The sequence below is a fragment of the Populus euphratica genome, unplaced genomic scaffold, assembly GCF_000495115.2.
Source record: "Populus euphratica unplaced genomic scaffold, PopEup_1.0 scaffold295.1, whole genome shotgun sequence".
Lineage (NCBI taxonomy): Eukaryota > Viridiplantae > Streptophyta > Magnoliopsida > Malpighiales > Salicaceae > Populus > Populus euphratica.
In genome coordinates this window covers 142,365-163,449 of record NW_011500173.1, presented here as the reverse complement: position 1 = coordinate 163,449, position 21,085 = coordinate 142,365, and the positions used below count along the sequence as shown (strand labels likewise).

The window sequence follows — 21,085 nt, the reverse complement described above, 5'->3', positions numbered from 1 at the left end:
CTCTTCGTTTACCATGACACACTCTCTGAAAAAAATCCGAAACAAACAAATTATTCCCAATCTAAATAGAGAAGGGGATGAAGTGTTTAGTATTAGAGTTAGGGTGTTTAAAAAAACCGATCAAATAATTAAATAAGAAACCAAGAAAAAATTAACTAAAAATATCAAACCGATGAAAAACCAAATAAATTGATTTAAAAAATAAAAAAACCACTTAATTTGGTTTAATTTTAATTTCAAAAAGTTTAAACCGATTTAACTGAACCAGTTCAATTGAATCTAAATGACTTAAAAAACAAAGTATAAAAAGAAACATTCCTAACACTAGATCATTTTATCCCTTTCCAGTTGTCTCCCTCTCCTCTCTACTTTTCTCTCTTATTTTTTCTCATGTTAACTTAATATTAAATTTTTTTTTTAAGTCTCGACACCAGAGCTCCTCATCTTCTCCTACTATCACTCATTGGTTTTTTATATGGTAGCGTCATCCATAACTTTTACTTTACTTCTATTATCAACCATTAACAACAACCCATATATTAAGAACTGGTTTCAATTTTTCAAGTTCGACCTACATCCTTTCATTTGAATAGAGTCTTTTTCTATTGAGTGAAAAGTCATAGAAATTTTGAGATTGAAGCCACTCTTTACTTGGGTGGCAAGCAACCTAAAAAGAAAAACAAAGTCTAAAATAGAAAAATAAAAAATAAAAAAGTATAGTAAATTAAAAAGAAAAAGAAAAAATTTAATTTATGTTTGTGGATTTTATCTGGAGTTGAATAGCAATGATTATACCTTTTTCAGTGGTTATAATGACTCCACATTTATTTACAAATTTAAACATCATTCATTATAAAAAGAAGAAATTAAAGGATTTTAATATAACAACAACAGTAAAAACAAACTTATTTAATTAGTTTTTGGTTTTTAATGCTAAAAGCCGACCCGAATTGCATAAACTTAGTTTGGTTTAAATCGATTATTAGATTAGTCCGGGTCATATTGATAAGTACTACTAATTTTTTGGTTTGGTTGAATTTTTTAATTAAAACCGGATCATGAACTCCTCTAAGTATAGTATATTATGTTTCTTAAATGTTTTTTATTTAAAAATATATCAAAATAATTTTTTAAAAATTTTAATATTAGTATATCAAAACCATTGAAAAAATTAAATAAACATTAATTTGTATATCTTTTCAAAGTAAAATATACTTTTAAAACATAATAAAAAACAAAAATTAACAACTTCCAAATTCCTGACAGGATTTTAGGTGGTCTTGAAACTGATTTAGATTTTTGAAAAGTATACTTCACTTTGAATATTCACTGTTCCAACGTTGTTATCTCTGTTGTCACCCTTTAAAGAGACATGTAATGAAGTATATTCTCTTCGTTTACCATGACACACTCTCTGAAAAAAATCCGAAACAAACAAATTATTCCCAATCTCTGTAAAAAGAGGAACCAACCAACCACCCTTGTTACCGCCACACATAAACCTCCATTGATGTTTTTCTTTTTTTTGGTGATTTTTAGTATTAAAAAGCCGCTATCAAAGCATCTTGCCTTTCACCGTAAACCCTCCACCTCCACCTCCACCTCCACCCCACAGGCCTGCGACCTCCACCCACAGACCCGTCAGTTTCAACCAATTGATTTGCATCCTGCATTATCCTCGTCGCCTCCACCTCATTCACACAATCATCATTCATCATCATAATTTATATTTTTCTTAAAAAATCTCTTTTTTAATTTTTTTCATCATTAATTTTAAATACATTTTTTTTGTGGTTTTTTTTTGAAACACAGATATCACATGTCTGTCTAAGCTTTTAAAATTGTGGTTTTTTTTATGAAAGTAAAGGTTAAAAGCATTTAAAAAATCATTTTTATGTTTTTTAAACATATTTAAGAGATAGTTATTATTGTTTTTTTGAAAATATTAAAATAATATTTTTTTATTTTTTAAAATTTATTTTTAACATTAGGATCTTGAAATAATTTAAAAATATTTGAAAGTAATTAATTAAGAATAAATTTAAATTATTTTCAAAATATTTGTAAAATGTAAAAACAATTGAATGCTCTGATTGTCCAAAATTAAAATTAAGAGGGTGGATTCAATCAATTCATAACAGGAGCTGATGAGGCTAAATTTATACAGTAGAGGGACTTACAGCGATTAGTTAGATCAACGGTTTAGAAGATTTCCAGTGACAGAAGGGAGAGATGAGTCAGCACAATAACAATAACAACCAAAACTCGCTGAGTCAACCCACTCGGTCACCCTCTTCTCTCTTTCTTTCTCTTACCGTATGTCAAACCAAACCCAACCCTTTCTTTTTCACCAACCCTCTCTTCCTCTTTTACCTCTCTGTCTGCTCATTTATTCATCCATCTCCATTATATCTTCTGTCTTCTATACCCTTTTTCGTCTTTTCACGGTTCCAAATCGGACGTCCCACTTTCCTCCACGTCACCATCGTCTTCTTCACCACCTCGTCCCCCGTCATCTTCTTTCACTGTCTTCTCTCTTTATTAATTTACAATTTCAATGAGCCTCTCGATTTTAGGGTTTTCGAATCTCTCTCTTGTTTGACTCCAATCTCTCGCGCGAACGAGGTCAGGTATCAATTACGTGCGATTCTTTTTCTTATTCATTTAATGATAATAATAATAATAATAATAATTGAATAGACTTCTCTTTTCTTTGTCTTTAGGGTTAGGGTTTTGAAATTGGAGTGAGTTAGTTATCTTATAGAGCTTGTCAATGGCGATTGAGAAGAACAATTTCAAGGTATCTAATAGGTTTGACGCGGAGCTTTCTCCCAATAGTAGGGATACTAGCACGTCCATTGACGAGGATGAGGATGACCTGCTTCATCACCAGCGGGTTAAGTCTGATGATGACGAGGAGGAGGTTGAGGATGCTGTTGATGTAGGTGTTGAAGAGGATGATGATGATGAATTCGACGATGCTGATTCGGGGGCGGGATCTGATGATTTTGACTTGTTAGAATTAGGGGAAACCGGGGCGGAGTTTTGCCAATTTGGGAATTTAACCTGCAGTGTTCCTTTTGAATTGTATGACCTTCCTGGCTTGGAGGATATTTTGTCTGTTGATGTGTGGAATGATGTTTTGACTGAAGATGATAAATTTAGCCTTACTAAGTATTTACCTGATGTGGATCAGGACACCTTTATGCGAACCCTTAAAGAGCTTCTCGAGGGTGGGAATTTCCATTTTGGTAGTCCCCTCAACAAGTTGTTTCAGATGCTTAAGGGAGGGTTGTGTGAGCCAAGGGTTGCACTTTATAGGGATGGTTTGAATTCCTTTCAGCAACGGCAGCATTACCATATTTTGAGAAAGCATCAGAACAGTATGGTTAGTCATTTGTGCCAGATAAGAGATGCTTGGCTTGATTGTAAAGGGTATAGCATCGATGAGAAACTTAGGGTTTGGAATATTATGAAGAGTCATAAGAGTTTGATGTATGAGAATGTGGAGGGAGAATTGGAGAGTGGCTCATCGGATAAAGGAGAATCAGGTGATGGGTTTTGGGGCAAAAGGGTTAAAGATAAGAAGAGTGCATCCAAATTTGATCGTAATTCAGCATACCAGGTTGGTTCTAATTTGGAATTTTCTTCACCAGTCAGTTTGGAAGTGGTAAAGTATGGAAAGCAAAATCCCAAGGGTATACTTAAGTCGGCTGGGTCAAAAGATCTTTCAACTAGAGATGTGCTGGGTCGAATTCCTTCTGATCATCATGGTTTGGGGATGACTTCAAGGCCACGTCGATCAGCCGTGATGGTTTCTCGGCAGAATAAGCTAGCTGGGTATGACTCAGGAGATGCACTCAGGCTTAGGGATCAAACGAGAACTGATAATGATGATGCTGAATATGCGATGTATGGAATGGGTGTCCAAAGAGATCGAAATATGACACGTGGTGGTGATATGGTGAAATCCAGGGTTCCAAAAGTGGGAAAGAAGCATGAGTTCTTGAGAAGTGATGGATTAGCTGCTGACAGTTTCATGGATTTGCCATTCTCTTCAAACAATGAGTTACTTGCCTATGGTAGGAACAAGAATGCAAATCAGCTGTCAGAAGCTAAAGTGTTTGCGTCAAATCGAAGCAATACTCGAACCAAGTCTGAATCTTCCAAAAAGACCAAGTATGCTGAAAATTTTTCGCAATTCACAGTTCCTGATCAGATGAAGTATTTGAAAGGCCGGACTCTGCAGCTACCACGTAAAGGTAATCGAGTTGAATTGTCAGATCATGCCGAACCAATTTGGCATAACAAGAACCAAGGAGAAGTTTTCTCTATGGATTCTACATTTAAAATTAACGACTGGAATATGAGAAGCAAGAAATGGAGGACAGAGAGAGAGTCTCCGGATCTTAATTTTAGAGCTTATAGAGCATCCTCGCCCCAGGTGATTGATAAAATGGTGCTGTCTAAGGTGAAAGCAAAATCATCACGGGAGAAGATCAGAGGGAATGTTATCCAGAATGGAGGACCAGATAAGGGAGCATTGAAAGGTAACAGAATTTATGTAAAAGGTGAAGAAACAGAAACAGACTCTTCTGAACAATTTGAGGAGGAGGAGCAGGAGGATGAGGAGGAGGAGGAGGAGGAGGAGGAGGATAGCAATCCTTTGATGAGAAGCAAGTCAGCTTACCCCATCGGTAACTCAGAAGGTTATCGATCATCCTTTTTGAAGTCTAGCTTAGATGCTAAAAAGGCCTCATCTATTAAGAAAGATATGCTGGAGAATGAACTAGCTTTCGATGGTGTCACTCAGTTCTCCAGAAAGGCGGGTGGCTTTATCGAGTCTGCACAAATGCCTGGATACTCATCAAAAGCTAAACAGAAAGGGAAGATGCAAGAGACGCGTAGCTCTAGTGCTAGAGATTTGGAAGACAGCACTCCCATTGGCTTGGCTAAACTAAAAGATGACAATGACAGAAACCAGGTACACAGATTTGGCAAGATTGGTCAATTGCGTGTGGAATCTGGTGAAAGGTTACGCAGGACCTCATCAAAAGCCCGCCCTTCTGACAGAAAGCATAAAGGCGAAGTTAGCCATGAATTTATTGTTGATGACGAGGATGAGTTACTTGAAACACAGTTAATGTCAGATGAAAATGCACTGGGTAGATTCCGGAAGAAAGGACAGAGCATGGAAACATATGTTCATGGTCAAAGTGACCGATCTGAGGCTTCATTGCTAGCGTGCAACGCGGTGACGAAGAAACGGAAAGCAAAGTACGAAGTGATGGACATGGCTGGAAGAGATGAAGATAGTAATAGGCAGTCTAGTAGTGCTCAGCAGCAGATTGATGACTCCATTTCATTGAAGAAAAAAGGGAAAAGGAAATTGGAGGCTGACGATGTTACTCCAGACAGGGAAACTCCTGAGGCGCACATTACAAAAACAGGAGTGGTGGATGTGGAGCTGGAAGCCAAACCTCAGAAAAAGCCATATATTCCGATTACACCAACAGTTCATTCTGGCTTCTCCTTTTCCATTATACATCTCCTCTCAGCAGTTCGTGTGGCAATGATCACTCCTCTTTCAGAAGATTCCTTAGAGGTTGGCAAGACTACAGCAGAGCTGAACAGAGCGCAGGAAGGTGACACCAATGGGGTTCTTTCTAATGAGAATGTAGATGATAATAAATCACACCCTGCTGTGCAAGTGAAAATGCCCTCTCTTACTGTACAGGATATTGTTAACCGTGTGAGATCAAACCCTATGGATCCATGTATACTCGAGACACAGGAGCCACTCCAGGATTTGGTCAGAGGAGTTCTTAAGATATTTTCATCGAAAACAGCACCTTTAGGAATAAAGGGTTGGAAAGCACTTGTTTTTTATGACAAATCTACAAAAAGTTGGTCCTGGATTGGCCCAATTTCTCATGCTTTGACTGATGAGGACACTATCGTTGAAGTGACATCTCCTGAATATTGGGGCCTTCCTCACAAAAGTTGTGTCAAGTTGGTTGACTCATTTGCTAATTGGCTGAAAAGTGGGCAAGAGACTCTTCAACAAATTGGTAGTCTTCCTGCACCACCTGTGTCATTGATGCAATGTAACCTGGATGAGAAAGAAAGGTTCAGGGACTTGAGAGCTCAGAAAAGTCTCAACACTATTAGCCCGAGTTCTGAAGAAGTGAGAGCTTATTTTCGCAGGGAAGAAGTGCTGAGGTATTCAATTCCTGACAGGGCGTTCTCATACACGGCTGCTGATGGTAAAAAATCTATTGTTGCTCCCTTGAGGAGGTGTGGTGGTAAGCCAACTTCAAAAGCTCGAGACCATTTCATGCTGAAGCGTGATCGACCACCTCATGTTACAATTCTTTGCCTTGTGAGAGATGCAGCTGCTAGATTGCCAGGTAGTATTGGCACTAGAGCAGATGTTTGTACGTTGATACGGGACTCTCAATATATTGTTGAAGACGTGTCTGATGCCCAAGTGAATCAAGTTGTAAGTGGAGCCTTGGATCGTTTGCATTATGAGCGCGATCCTTGTGTGCAATTTGATGGAGAAAGGAAATTGTGGGTTTACTTGCACAGAGATCGAGAAGAAGAAGATTTTGAAGATGATGGAACTTCATCTACTAAGAAATGGAAAAGACAGAAAAAAGATCCTGCAGATCAATCTGATCAAGGAACAGTTACTGTTGCTTTTCATGGGACAGGGGATCAATCCGGATTTGATTTGGGCTCTGACCTGAATGCTGAGCCACTAGCCGCTGATGATGATAAAAGAACAGATCTTGTATCTAGTGATGTGAGGCATAACGCAGAGGATAATGTTGATACCTCTCATGGGCCCAAGCAAGGCAGCACATATGACGGTGATGCAATGGTTTGGGATGCCCTTAGCTTAAATCCTTTGCAAGAGAACAAAGTGATATGTCAAGAAAATTCCACAAATGAAGATTTTGATGATGAAACATTTGAGAGAGAAAGGCCGGCTGGACTATTAAGTACAAGCTTTTTATGAATAATTTTCCAGGTAGATTCAAATACCATCATACCTTTCCCTAGATGCCATTGTATTCTACTTTTCATTAGTGCCTGGAACATGTTTGCTAGCAATATCTATTCTGGGAACCTATAATCATGTGTGTTTGCCTGTAAATGTTAGTATGGATGTTTTTCTCTTAAATCTATGAAATTGAACATATGCGCAATTGGTATGAAGATCTTTGAATTGCTGGCTCTCATGCATGTTGCGTTAGATTATCATAAACTGACTTGCTGCAATACAAAGCTTTCACAGTGACTGTTCAGATGCAGAACATTGCTTGCTGTCAAGGTTTCTTAAAGATTTTGATTTTGATGTGACTAATTTAATTTGCATGATGGTAGCTCGATTGAGTTGGGCTATGTTAGGTAGGTTAACGAAAAAGAAAAAAACAGATCTTTAGGAGAGGGTGCCCCCTGACTTCTGCTGAACATAAACTTGCCATCTGAATTAAGAGATCTCTAACAAAGCAGAACATTGGCTTGTTTTGCAGGTGCAGAAGTTCATCTATGTTAGAAGGAATGGTCCAGTCATCAATATGTACATTGATGATTCTAGTGCAAAATGTAGAATAGTAAGTGAACAGACTTTGCTTGAGGTCCAAGAACATGCCCATTACCTGGTTCTATTTTCAGAAAATAACAGCTTCTTTTTTCCTTTGATAATTCGTTATGCAGATCAGTTTGAAATGTAGGTCAACGCATCCCCCTTGGAATGAACAAGGTGTTACAAGTGAGCTTGATGAGGACTGAATATGGATCTGATGAGCACTGCGAGGAGAGAAGTTTGAAAAACATAGCCGTTACTGCATAACTATTATGTCGATCAAACACTGCGGCACCGTTTCAATAAACAACACACTCCCCTTATCTTGCATTACAATAGCTCAACACGTGTAATAGGCAGCGAGAATGTTTTGTCAGCCCTTGTTTTTTCTCTTATATTAGCTTTGTAGCAGAATGGGGTATGGTGAATGAATGAGCAGAAATCCAAATATGGGATTCTCCTTTCCTAAATCCTCTTCGGCTATCAGCCTGCCATTCCTCAAAACTCCCGTAGGATCCAATCCAGGTGGGAGATCCAGAGCTTGATTTCACACTAACCTGTTCCACAAGGTTTTCGACATTTATTATGCTCTGGCTTCTGCCCTCTTCCATGTCCCAAGGCAGGCCCATATTTGTTTGGCAAAAAACGGGTTAATATTTGCGTTTAATATTTTTGTTTCAGTAAGCCTCTTCTGTGGAATTCGTTTACGCAAATTAGTTAATTACGTATTATATATGTAACAAGATTCTATTTTTCCATATAGGAGTAATAAAAAAAAAAGAACTTATTCTAAGAGTGTTTGCTCCGTAAAAAATATTTGTTTATTTTTATTCATAAATATGAGAAATATAAATATTTCTCAACAACCTTTAAACGAAGTCAATTTTTTAAAAAAACAAATAACCTCATAAAGAAAAACACAAACACATGAAATGGTGGCGGGGTCTTGGGAATATGTTTTTACTGTGTTTTGTTCATTATTAATAATTCATAAGAACTGCAAATAAGTATCTAATTTGATAATAAAATATTTATATTTTTAATATAAACACCTATATTACTTTTTGTTTGATATGAACACTTTAATAATACAAGGAAATGAATCAAACTTTGATATAAACACCCACATAGAATTCAAATCCCTCTAAAAAATGCCCCCTAAGGTTTCTCCCCTTTTTTGTCAAGTCAAACTTTCCATGTCTTAACTTACCACATGAGAATATTAGTTTTATAAATTTGAAATATATTTTCCATCAAATTGGATGCTTGCTTAATTAGATGAACTAGGCATTGCAATAAATCAATTAGTGTTACACCGGATTTCTAAATAGAAGAGGCATAAAGGACATTTTTTTAAAAAAAAAAACATTTATTTTATTTTATATTCTTGTCTCCAACCAAATATATTATATTATATCACGAAACAGTAACTAAATGTTACCTGCATGTTACCTTTAATTGCTTCGGATATCACCCACTTGGGGTCTGAGATTATTAAAATATCTATTAAAGAGGTTATTTAACAACAAATCAAACTCAGATTTTAATGAATTGTCTGCATCCTGTTGCAATTTATGTCTAAAAGAGACAAATTGTTGCAAGCAGAGTTATAGTGCACAAAAAATCTATCATATTTTTTCATACAAAAGGAACTTTCTTTAAACATGCAATCAACGAATAAGATATGCTGAGTTCGTGATTGACCCATAAACTCTGTACACAATCCCCCCCAACCCTTATTTTTTTTTTACCAATATCTCTCTAATTATTATGTTCTCTGCTCACCTTAGTTAATAGCTGTGAGAGGAACTCTGGAGTCTTTCAAGGATTGGGCAGCGTCATATGCTGCCACAATATGTTTGATGTCTCCATTTACTTGTTTTGAGGACTTCGAATCCCAGAATGACTTCAACAATTCTTCAAAAGCAGGAGTTCTAAGTTCTTCAATTGATGCAGAGGTTGGCAGATTGTATGGCCTCTTTCTTGGTGTTGAACAAGATGGCTCGTCCACCTGTTAGTTGGAGGATGAAGCAGTTAATACACTGTAATTAAGATGCATTGCCAGGTTGTAATGTCCATGCCCATACATCATTATAAAATGATGCAGAAAAATGGATTGATGTCCAATTTAAAGTTGGTGAGCGTGTTCGATGGCGATTATAAAATGATGCATAATTTATGACAGGCCTAATTTTCTGTAAATGAACATCAATGGCTTACCACATATTCATCCAGAAGACATTTCCCAGCATTCTCTGTAATTTCAACAATCTTGTGGTAGTGATTGCCCTTCAGTTCCCTCAGATCTTCACAAGAAGGAAAAATCATGGAATTGAGATTTCCACAAGCATCACGGTCAAGATGTAATGAATCTGCAGGGAAATCATTCATCAGTTTCACTTAATCATGGACTAATCATAGACACTTGCAAAATAAGATACTGACGTTCAATGGATGAGAGGAGATCATTGTTCCCAATGTCAACATCTTCAACAGCAGCAGATACAGCAGAAGAAAACTGCCCACAAAGGATTTGGTTTGCTCTGGTTCCTCCACTGAAAGAAACGTGAAAATAAATTGGTGGTCTCAAACAGAAAGCTAGAATGATACTCATAGGAAGTAGCATACCTAACAATGGAATCCACAGAATGAACATTGCTTTTTTCTAGGCTGAGCAAAGATTCTTGAGCATTCCTCCACTGTTGTGCGCCCATTTTTGTCTTATTTATACTGAACCAGTTTGCGGAACCAATTCAGAAGAGAGCAGGAAAAAAAGCATATGACAACATTATACCACGATGAAAAATGGTGTCAACAACAAAAAAAGAAAGAGAGGGAACAAAGATTGCATAGGCAGCCTATACCAGTTATGAAGAAACTCTTCCAGGGCTTTCCTTCCACTTTCCACTGCAGAAGTGTCCTCAAAATGGTTGGATTCTGTTTTTTCCATGTGGACTGACCATTCAACTTTGATAGAAGACGTGGAATCCTGCATGGTTGACATTTCTTGCTGCAGTTTGTTGGTTCTGCTGTTTGCACTTTCCCGGAGTTCATGCACCGCCATTTGCACCTGAAGAACACACACCAGGTGAAGATCAACCACACAAAAGCCAGCCAATCAAACTGCCAGAAATTTACCACTGAAAGCAACTTACCAGTTTTTTCTTCCTCACATTTGAACTTGCAAGCAGCTCTGCCACTTTCTCCACCAACTGTCTTTCTTCATTCGCAGCACACTCCTACAGGTACAAGCAAAACACATTAATTTTATACAAAAGAGCATCGTATATCCATCCAATCATTTTAAATTTGATAACAGAAACCACCTCAAACTTCTTTTCCAGTTCAGACAATTTGTGATCATTAATTATTTGTGCTTCTTCCACAATTTGGGTCAGGTTGGAAGCATGCACATCTAGAGTCTTGAAGAATTTAACTACGATTTTTGAAACTGATTGTGCAGTTTCTACTGCTCTTGCATGTGCCTGCACTCGGTATCAAAATAGAATTCAGATGAAAAGAGTAATAAAATTCCGAGCATCTCTCAATTAATGACAATTATAAAACCAAACAGGCAATTACAGACCTTATGCTGCTGTTGCGCAAATGCACTTAGCTTTTCCTGCTGCATCTGAAGATTGCTTTGAAGATCATTGAACAATGCATCAGCTTCTGAAGCAATTCTATGGAAGAACTGAAATAAATAGACAAATCAAACTCAGAAAAAGTGAAAAAGAATTAAGGTCACTTAGAAGTAGCAGGTATTTGATACTTACACCCTCAACAGCATGTGAATGCTTGGAAACTTCAGAATTCAGACTACCAAAAGTAGAACGAGAATTTTCCTCAAGCTCCTTGGCCATATCATCCAATGCTTTAATACCAGATCCATACATGGTTTTCAGCTTTCCAACCCTTCCTCGAAGTTCTTCAGTAGCCTTGATGCATACAACAAATAAATTTGTAAAACTGATAAACAAGTATGAAGAGTAGTTCAATTAGCATCGTGTTTGTATCTAACCTCGGCTTTTGTTGATACAAAGGACTGCATATCTTCCTCCATATCTTTCAGCTGCTGCTCTTGTTGAGTCATTGAGGCTGCCACAGTCTTGTGTAAGATCTCAAGTTGTTGGGTCAACTGGGACTGGAATTTCTGTATAAGTACTCTGTTCCCGTCTTCAATTTTATCCTTCCGCTCTGAATGCATTGGCATTAGCAATCAATCAACAGTAGTAACACCAAATCTAAGTTTAAATTTGGAATCAATACAAACCAATTTTGGTAAATAAACTGGACACGTCTGATGCAGCATTTTCTAGCTCTGATCGAAGCTCAAATGCACGCTCAACTAGTCCTTTCTCTGAAAGATTAACGAAGTTCATGGGCAGAAAGTCAATAACACATAATGTAAGATCATTGGAACATAAAATAAATCATGTCAAGTACAGTAGCATGGAAGTTTTCAACAAAACAAGTTTATTTATCAAATGTCAGTCAGGTAAGTTGAACTGGTTAATAGGTGTACAAGATATTTTGAAGCCTAAAATCATGCAACTGTGGAAAAATGAAACAATTGGAATTGTATCTTTCATCAAGGAAATTTGAAAGAAAAAAAAATCTTTTACGCTACAGATATTCAAACAAAGAAAAAACAAACTCAAGTACAAGGTGTCTCACCAGATTTAAGGAGATTAGATATAAAAAACTCCTTCTCCTTTATAGTTACATTTGCTTGTCTGTGTTTTTCTTCAAGATCCACTAATGAGTTTTCAGTTTCCTCAAGCTTTATCTGAATTTTCAAAGAAGAGAATAAATTCAAGTCTTGCTGGTGGGAGCAGAGAAGTGGAATAGAGGTCTAAATCTTGACCACCTAAAGATAGCTACCTCAGTTTTATTGAGTTTCTCGCTTAAATCTGCTGTCAAATGTAGCTGTGAATTGTAGAGTTCCTGGATCTCCAAAAATTGCTGATTGCAAGAGACAACAAAATAGTTAGACTGATTTTTGTGCATGGAAACTGGGAAAGAAAAACGCAGAACTCTTGATGAAACATACTTTGTCCTTCGATTCTGATACAAGTTCCATGCGTTCTATTTTTTCAGCCATTGCCTGGGTAGATAAAAACACAACAGTTATCAATATTCTAACTTCAATGTAAGAAAATATCAGCAATATGGTAGGAACCGAACCTTCTTTTCAGCCTCATCTTGGAGATAACGATCTCGTGGTATATAGATTCCATTTTTCTCTCTGGCAGCATATACCTCTGGTATTTTGTTTTTAAGAGATATCAACACGTTAGACAAGATGTCAAATCTAACTTTATGAAAAAAATCATGTTGTTAATAAAGTTGAGATGCAAAGAACTACAACATTCACAATTCAACTGCATGAGAAGGTATATGTTTTCCTAGAAAGTTTGAATACACAGTGAAGCACCTTGCTTCAGTCGGTCAATTTCAGAATACAGATCCTTGATCATTGCAGATTTCATCATCTTTTGATTTATCTGAAATGGTCACCAAAACAAATTATCAGAGCAATTCAAAACGTAGAGAAAAGAGGAACATGGATTGGTCAAAAAAACAAGTGATCTAGAGGCACTAAGTACGATTGTATTGGTTGAATGAAACAACTGACCTCTGGTTTGTTCTTTATATTTTTGGCACGGTGTGCATAATCAAGAGTGCTGAGTGTTTCTTCCAGACTATGAATAGAGGGTGATATCGTGGCAATTATGCATGTCTTTGTTTTCCCACCCAGTGAATCCCTCAATAGCCTGGTTAGCTTGCTATCCCTGGAAGCATTTCCAGCTAAAGTCACTTTCAAGGTTTGCAATCACAAAAAAGGATGTGAGAGTGGATAGTTATATGGAACTTGACCGGAATGCTATTTGTTTGGTAGTACCTATATGGAACATGACCAGAATGCTCAACAAGAGCATTGATCACACGACCAAGTGTAAGCAAACTTTTATTGATCTCCCCTGCTTCCCTTGCTCTCCCCTGCAAAAGTCATTTCCTTTTGGATGAAAAAGTTCAGGTTGTGAAAATTAACCAATATTTCATTTAAGCCATTGTATTGATTATGAAGAAATTCAAAAGCATGATCCTGCAGAAATTACAAAAGATATCTTTGTGGCTGGTGCATAAAACCCACTGAAGGAAAAGCCAATGGCTCTGTTCCCGGTTGCAATAGGATCCGTTAGTGTACATAAATTTCTAGTGTTAGTCACACCATACCTCTCGAGCGCCAGAACGAGAAATATTCTCGGAACCAGCAAGATCAACAAGATTCAGCTTCCCACATTTGATCATCTCTTCCCCCTCGGGAGTACATTCTTTAATGTGAATGGTGATGGAAAATATTGAGTGAGAGCGACTACTTTGCTTGTTAAGAAGAGTCTCAGCTGTGCGCCTTTTAGCAGAACCCTTATCCAAGATTTTGTAAATTTCATTAGCAGTACATACTATCTCTTCTTCCAAGCCTCTCACAAAAACACCCCCTTTTCCATCTTCCATCAGAGCTATGGGTTTCTTAGATTTGTCATCTATAAGTTTTGAAGTTTCTTCTGGGGCTAAAAGATCTGATATTTCCTCATTGTACAACTCTAAGAAGGTCACTTTCATGTTATACTCTGCATTTTGAGCTTCTAATATTTCAAAAATCTGTTTGACTGCTCTTGGTATAACACCGGCATCACTTGGAAATTCTCCATTCTACCAAAAAAGAAAGAGAGAGAGTAAATACAATTGGAAACAGTTGCTTCCAAAGAGAATGATAACAAAATGACAAATGGCGAGGAAAAAATCAAACCTTTTTTCTTGCTCCTCCTTCCATTGTGTATGTCTTCCCTGTTCCTGTTTGACCATATGCAAAAATGGTGCAGTTATAACCTTCAAGAACTTCATACACAATTGGAGACACTGCCGAATCATACAACTCCTTTTGTTTGGATGTCGGGCCAAAAACCTATACGGTATAAACAAAAAGAAACCATCACAAGTCATGATTTTACATCCATTTTTCTGCTACGCAAAACCGAAGGACAGAAACGGTGCCAAACAAAACCTTGTCAAATAGAAAGTTTCTATCAATCTGCTTGTTAGCAATATTCAGAACCGCTGACACGTCCCTTCTACCCTCATTGTTAGCAATATTTTGAACCGCTGACACTTCCCTTCTACCCTCATTACAAGAAATCACCACCGGTGTGTGAACCCTCAGCTCATCCTCACTCGGTGGCCTACAGAAAAAAAAAACAGAAGACAAGTTAAAACACCAACTTTTCTATTTTCTATGTTTTTTTTAAAAAAAAGGAGAAAAGAAAAACTGACCTGCAACGCACTATGACCTGCACATTGACACCCTTTTCTTTATCCTGTTTAGTGCTGGAGTTGGAATGGGAATCCCCAGATCGCAGATCTCTTGCTGCCTTATCAGTCGACCGCGGAGTTTGCGATGGTGATGGCGATTGCGAAACTATACCCCCTCCTCTTCTCTGCTGTGATGAAGAATCCATTTAGCTCTTCAATCACTAATCCCTCTTCCCCTGATTCACTTCAATTTCACTCTCTCAGCTGCCGCTGACCAACTCCCTCTCTCTATACTACTATTTCAAAAAAAAAAACCAGCATCTGGCTGTTACTAGAAACTCTATCTATCTAACTATCTTTAGATAGATAAGTAGATAAGAAAAATCTTCTTCATTTCTAATTATATAAATAACAAATAATTAAAGAAAAAAGAAGATGGATTCCATGGAGGTACATTGTTCATTTTCTCATTGATTAAAACGTAAAAATAAAAAATAAATCAAAGAAGAAGATGGCGAAAACATTAGATCCAAAACAATTTACCTCCAAAAAATCTAAGACTTCGGCACAAAAGCCGGCCTGCCAGCCTTTCGATGAAGAAATTCAGTATTATAACAATTATTATTATTATTCTCTACAGCAATGCCGGATAGAGAGAGTGTGTGTGAATATTCCAGAGTTTTTTTTTTAATTTGTTTAGATTTATGATGAGAGGCTAAAATAAGAGAAAGGAAGGAAGAGAGAGAGAGAATCCGAAGAAGAGTAAATTGTGGATTTGAAGAGAGCTCAAACTAGAAATTGAAAAGACTCCCTGCCGTTACGTTACGGGCCTTATTTTCCAGCATGTACGTGACTGAGGACGGACGGCATTTCACTAACGCCCGTTACTTGATTTTCTGACCGTTAGAAATATCTTTCCTTTTCAAAAAATTTGAAAACTACTTGCTACCACTCTCCTCTTTGTTAATTATTTTACTCAATTACTAGTTTAGATCTTAAGCTTTTGCAGAATAATTAGGAAACTAATTGAATGCCTGTTTAGAAGATTGTATTTTAAATTTATTTTTGCTTAGAGAGAAATCAAGACATTACAAAATTAAAAAAAATATTAAATTAATGAAACTTATATGTGAATTATATTTTTAAAATCACAATTTAATTTTTAAATTTTTTTTATTATGTTATATTGAAATTTACTAGTTTGAGAGTGTAATTACAGTTACTTTTCAAATAAAATACATGTGAATGATATTTTTTTATTTTTTTAAAATTATTTTTAATATTAGTGTATCAAAATAATTTTAAAATACTAAAAATATATTAATTTAAAATAAATAAAAAATAAAATAAAAATCAAATTATTTTAAAAATACTTTTAAAAAAACAAACCATCATTAACATTAATCTCATGTTTTTATTTAAAAAAAAAGAAGAAGAAGAAGTCAGAATCCATAGGAGCGGTGGTACAGTACTGACGCCCATGGCGCATGTGGAGGAAAAATAGACATCAATTTATCATGCCCCACATTTATAGAGATTAAATAATTATGTTGCTCAAAGCTTTTAAAACATTCTCTGAGCTTTGAATTCTAATAGGAATGCGAATCCCGTCGGTCCAATTGGGTCGCAGCACCTTGTGGTTCAGGAAAAAAACAGGAGAAGAAAAGGCAGCTGGATACTTTTAACTTTTCATAATTTGATTAAATCACATCATTCGTCCGTTTCAATCTACCATTTTTGTGTGTAAATTTAGCTTATGCTGCATTTGTTTAAGATCGATGGAAATTAAGATTTTGAACTATAATTCTAAAGAAGAAACTATGTTGTGAGATGTTTTTATTGTTAAATTAGTATTGTTTTCTCCCTTACAAGTTATTATGAAGAAACTATAATGTTTTTTTTTCTAAATTTTTAATTTAATGTTCAAATTATTATTTTTTTCTTCCTTTTAAGTTTAAATTATTACCAAATTGCTTTTTTTTAAAAAAAAAAAAGTTGGATTGAAAAATAAATCACCATCACAAAGAAGATCAAATTTTATTTAGAAGGCTCATTTTAGTTCTCCATTTTTCTAGTTAATAGTTAATTTGGTCTTTTTAATTATTAAAAATTTAATTTTGATACTAAACTTTATTTTTCTTGTTTTTCTTGTTTTTTTAGTAGGAAAAGGAAAAGATTCACTGGATTATAGTATGGAGAAAGAAAATCTTCATTGATGACGATTCTGACCACAAAAATAGTTAATTACTAATGTTAATGAGTTTCATTTAATAATAAAAATTTCATCAAGATTTTTCTTTCTTTTTCATTGCCAAAGAAGGCAGATCTAAACACGAGAATATTTTTGGGTCCAAGTTGGTTTTGGGTTTTTAAGCTATTTTTTAAAAATCATTGATAGTTTTATCAATATGTTTTCTAGGTGTTTTGAGTCATATTGAGTTGAAAAATAGGTTTTTTTAGCAAAAACAATAAATACTCTGTTTTTGTAGCAATCTATGATCACTAGATTCTGCATAAAACATATAACACGTCGGTTGTTTTTTTATAAAAAATATCATTAAAGCTGACTACAAGTCATATACCCATTTAAGAAGTATTAAAAAAAAAAAAAAAGTTAAGCACAAGCATGCAAGTTAGGCTAAAAGGCCCATGTGTCTTAGATTTTTTTTAATGTTAAGGCATGTTGGGCTACCAGACCTGCACACCTTAGCTTTTTTTTATCTTTTTATCTTTTTTATTATTTATTTTTATATTTTATATTTGGGTTTAAAAAATAACAATAAAAAAGTCATTGAACATAATTGATTTCATAGATGGGTCACATGTTTGATAGGTTTATTTGTAGCATCCAAGTTATTATTTGTTTTTATTTTTTTGTTTAATCTTTTTCTCAATTGAAAAAAAAATACAATTTAACCCTTTATTATCAATGATTTATTTTTTTTATTTAACTCAAAACTAAAATAATGCAATTTCACAATTTGTTATAAATGATCTACTATCTCAATCACACATGCTTATCATGATTTTTTTTCCTTTTAAAAACTTGTTTCATATAAAAAAAAAATCACATATGCTTTATTGTCATATAATTAAATGAGAAAATAATCTGAGGTAAAAAAAGTTATTAAATTTGATGATTTAGATCGCGAGTTTGCTTGATGACTTGAGTTTATTTAAAGTTTTTTATTTATTGGGTGTTGTTTTTATCAATTTTATTATTTAACATTAAGTTAATTAAGGTTTGAGCTTTCTAATTTATTTTATTTTAAAATTTTCTCTACGAGTTTTATAGGTCATTTTGGGTTATCATTCAATTTCCAACTAAGTTTTAATTCATAATTAAATTTTATTTTCAAAAGACACGTTAGTAATGTCAAAATTTGTTTTTGTACTTAAATTTTTTTACTTTGCATTGACTAGCCACATAACCCGGACCAGTAAACCAACAACTAAGAATCCAATTCCAATTGCACCTTTCGAATTGCAAGATTTACCGTAGCTAAAATATAAAAATAAGTTTTTTTAAAAAAATATGAGGATCAATTTTTTATTTTATACATATACGCAAATTATTATGGATTAGAACAATAAAATAATTATTTTATTCTTTCAAGAAAAATAATTGAACTTGCTCTTAAGGATAACATGGTCATTATCTCATGACTCACTGGTTAGTTTTAGATTGAACAGGAACAAGATGGTCTTTTCATATTTTGTCAACACAGTAAAATAACTTATTACTTTTAAAAGAAAAAAAATTGGATTGACTGATGGACAAATTGCTATTTTAATAAATAAAAAATATTTTTTAAAAATAAAAAATACTTAACGCATGTAATGCGTGGGACATGTTTAAAGTTTTTAGATAGCATACAAGAGGAGTTTATAATGACCAAATAGAGATTTCTAGGGTCACCTTCAAATTATCTCAGTCTCTTAACTACCTCTTCATCTTTAGAAAACATGAATGAACAATAAATCTCTAATTTGATGCTAGAGATCTTTTTTTTTATCTTTCCTTTCTATTTTTCACGTCTGACTCTCTAGTAGCCATTTGATTTATTTATTTTTATTTAATATTTGATTCATGTTCATTTAATTACTATTTATTTTATTTGAAATATTTTATAAAATTTTATTTTTTTATTTTCATCATCCTTCAATATTTTCATCTATTAGATTTGCTCCTTATTTTTTATTGTTATTTATTTTATTTGGGACATTTTTTAAAATTGAAGTTTTGTTTTTTATGATTTTATCACCCTTTAATTATTTTTTTTTCTATTGGATTTCATCCTTATTTTTTTTATTGTCATTTCTTTTTCACTTTGGTAATTTTTTTAAATTGATATTTTTTTTCCTAATTTCATCATTCAACATTAATTTTGTTTAAAATTGAACTTTTTTATTTAGCCTGAAATTTCATGAGTTACGAGTTTGATAGATTAATCCAAATTTATGAGATTCTTCTAAGTTTATTATGAAAATTTTTAAAATATATTTTTTTATTTCATCCTCTAATATTAAATTGGTTGGGAATTAAGTTTTTTGATTGAGTCATGGTCTACGATTTTATGGGTTACGAGTTTGAGAGATTAATCTAATTTTAAGAGATCCACTCGGGTTTGCTTCTTTGTTTTTTTTTTTTGTTTTTTAAACTTATTGTTTTTTTATTTCATAATTCAATATTTGTTTCAACATAGAGTTTTGATTTTTTTATTGTCATAATTCAATATTTGTTTCAACATAGAGCTTTGATTTTTTACTAACTTTGAAAATAAATTAAGTTAATTATTGCTAAATATTTTTTGTTTGCTTTATTTACTATCTATGCATTTTAGAAATTATATTATTTAATTAACCGAGCATCCTAGATCGAGTTAATTCCATTATATGTGTCTCAAACTTTTCTTATATTTTAAAAAACTCTACCATCCCTGAACATTTTTTTCTACGCTAGTTAAAGTTTAGGTGTGCAAGGAACCTATCTAGCTATTAAACAAAAGGTATATGCACTGCACTGCTATCAAACCATGAATTCTAACGACTTCAAGCACTAATATTTTTTTTTTTAAATAAGTGTTAATATATATATATATGAAACATGATTCTGTTCTTTTTTTTTTCCAGAAACAAACAAAGTGGTTTTCAATAAAATTATAGCAGTGGCTGTTGATTGTTTTTCAACAAAATTTCTGAAATAATCAACGTCTTTTTATTTAAAAAGAATCTCAAATAAAAGTAAAAAAAAAAAAATTGAAGACGAACAATTTTTATAATTTCCACGAATTTTTTGTAATTTTCATGTAAAAAATAATATTTCTGCAGTTGATGAGAACTTATTATTTCTTTTATTACAAAATAAAATTTGTTTGGGCTAAACTACTTCACGGTCCGTTGAGTCAGCTTGTTTCTACACGTGAACTTTTTAAAAGTATTCGTTGTTTAGTGTTGCCATGTGCCCATATTCAATGTGTTATAGGTAAAAATCCTGAGTTTATCGTTCTATTTGTATTAATTATTCATCTGTACTTCTGTATTTTTAATTTGGCCAATTAAATATATTCTTTGAATTTATTTATTCAATCCTTGTTATCTAAATTTGTCTAATCAATCCGATAGCTAACTTATGCTAACTATGTACGCGTTATTCTATTTTGTGACTATATGTGTTAGAAGTTTAAAAAATAAAAAAATATTAAAAATTTTAATTTTTTAGAGTTTGATTCCATCATTTTAATGAAAATTTAAGAAATCTCTTTGTAATCACAATTATTAAAACTAGTTTGGACCAATTAAATCGGTTCAACTCATAAAACAGATGATAAACTAATTTATTTTAAGAATATGAAGTAATTAATTTATTTTAAAAATATAAATTATTATTTATGCAAGCTTTGAATTCACCTGAGAATCAATTTAAACCGATCATGAATCTGCATGAACTGGACTAAATAAACGAAGAACTACATTAAATCAGTTCAAGCTCAATATGTGCATATGTCACTTAATAAATAAAAATAAAAAAATAAAATAAGAAAGAAGTTAATATAGATTTTTTAAAATAATTTTGATATATTAATATAAAAAATAAAAAAAATTATTTTACTATATTTTTAAATATTTTTTTTTTTAAAAAAACTTATATATACCCGGCAGCTCTACTTACATTCA

The 21,085-nt window shown here is 33.7% G+C and overlaps 2 protein-coding genes across 9 annotated transcripts; one reads left to right on the top strand and one right to left on the bottom strand.

Annotated features, from left to right (window-relative positions):
* The first annotated feature begins 2,219 nt into the window (after positions 1-2,219).
* Positions 2,220-8,064, top strand: LOC105111384 (nuclear factor kappa-B-binding-like protein). 4 transcript variants are annotated; one of them, XM_011006712.1, is made up of 4 exons: positions 2,220-2,630; positions 2,724-7,036; positions 7,542-7,622; positions 7,726-8,064. In XM_011006712.1, the coding sequence occupies exon 2, from the start codon at positions 2,774-2,776 to the stop codon at positions 7,022-7,024; it is 4,251 nt and encodes a 1,416-aa protein (XP_011005014.1). In that variant the 5' UTR covers positions 2,220-2,630; positions 2,724-2,773; the 3' UTR covers positions 7,025-7,036; positions 7,542-7,622; positions 7,726-8,064. The 4 variants fall into 4 exon arrangements, with proteins under 4 accessions (XP_011005014.1, XP_011005015.1, XP_011005016.1 ...); XM_011006713.1 differs by having other exon boundaries at positions 2,221-2,625; positions 7,542-7,583; positions 7,716-8,064; XM_011006714.1 differs by having other exon boundaries at positions 2,221-2,625; positions 7,743-8,064.
* A 1,120-nt stretch (positions 8,065-9,184) lies between these two features.
* Positions 9,185-15,699, bottom strand: LOC105111386 (P-loop containing nucleoside triphosphate hydrolases superfamily protein). Of its 5 annotated transcripts, XM_011006718.1 has the most exons (24): positions 15,452-15,698; positions 14,930-15,204; positions 14,755-14,838; positions 14,664-14,709; positions 14,409-14,564; positions 13,835-14,311; positions 13,500-13,597; positions 13,233-13,389; positions 13,032-13,101; positions 12,782-12,858; positions 12,648-12,701; positions 12,479-12,559; positions 12,272-12,383; positions 11,868-11,954; positions 11,616-11,791; positions 11,371-11,532; positions 11,181-11,288; positions 10,921-11,079; positions 10,750-10,833; positions 10,459-10,664; positions 10,223-10,324; positions 10,040-10,149; positions 9,815-9,966; positions 9,185-9,605 (listed from the first exon to the last, which is right to left on the bottom strand). In XM_011006718.1, the coding sequence occupies exons 2-24, from the start codon at positions 15,112-15,114 to the stop codon at positions 9,381-9,383; spliced, it is 3,168 nt and encodes a 1,055-aa protein (XP_011005020.1). In that variant the 5' UTR covers positions 15,115-15,204; positions 15,452-15,698; the 3' UTR covers positions 9,185-9,380. The 5 variants fall into 5 exon arrangements, with proteins under 5 accessions (XP_011005020.1, XP_011005017.1, XP_011005018.1 ...); XM_011006715.1 differs by having other exon boundaries at positions 14,664-14,838; positions 15,452-15,699; XM_011006716.1 differs by having other exon boundaries at positions 14,664-14,838; positions 14,930-15,201; positions 15,452-15,699.
* Between the last annotated feature and the right edge of the window lie 5,386 nt (positions 15,700-21,085).

Bases quoted from the DNA above. Each gene is read 5' to 3' on its own strand.
- LOC105111384 (XM_011006712.1), top strand. From the start codon at position 2,774: ATGGCGATTGAGAAGAACAATTTCAAGGTATCTAATAGGTTTGACGCG.
- LOC105111386 (XM_011006715.1), bottom strand. From the start codon at position 15,114: ATGGATTCTTCATCACAGCAGAGAAGAGGAGGGGGTATAGTTTCGCAA. The intron at 11,289-11,370 runs GTAAGTATCAAA...TATTTATTTCAG, and splicing joins ATTCACATGCTGTTGAGGGT to TTCTTCCATAGAATTGCTTC. The intron at 10,325-10,458 runs GTATAGGCTGCC...AAACTGGTTCAG, and splicing joins GAAGAGTTTCTTCATAACTG to TATAAATAAGACAAAAATGG.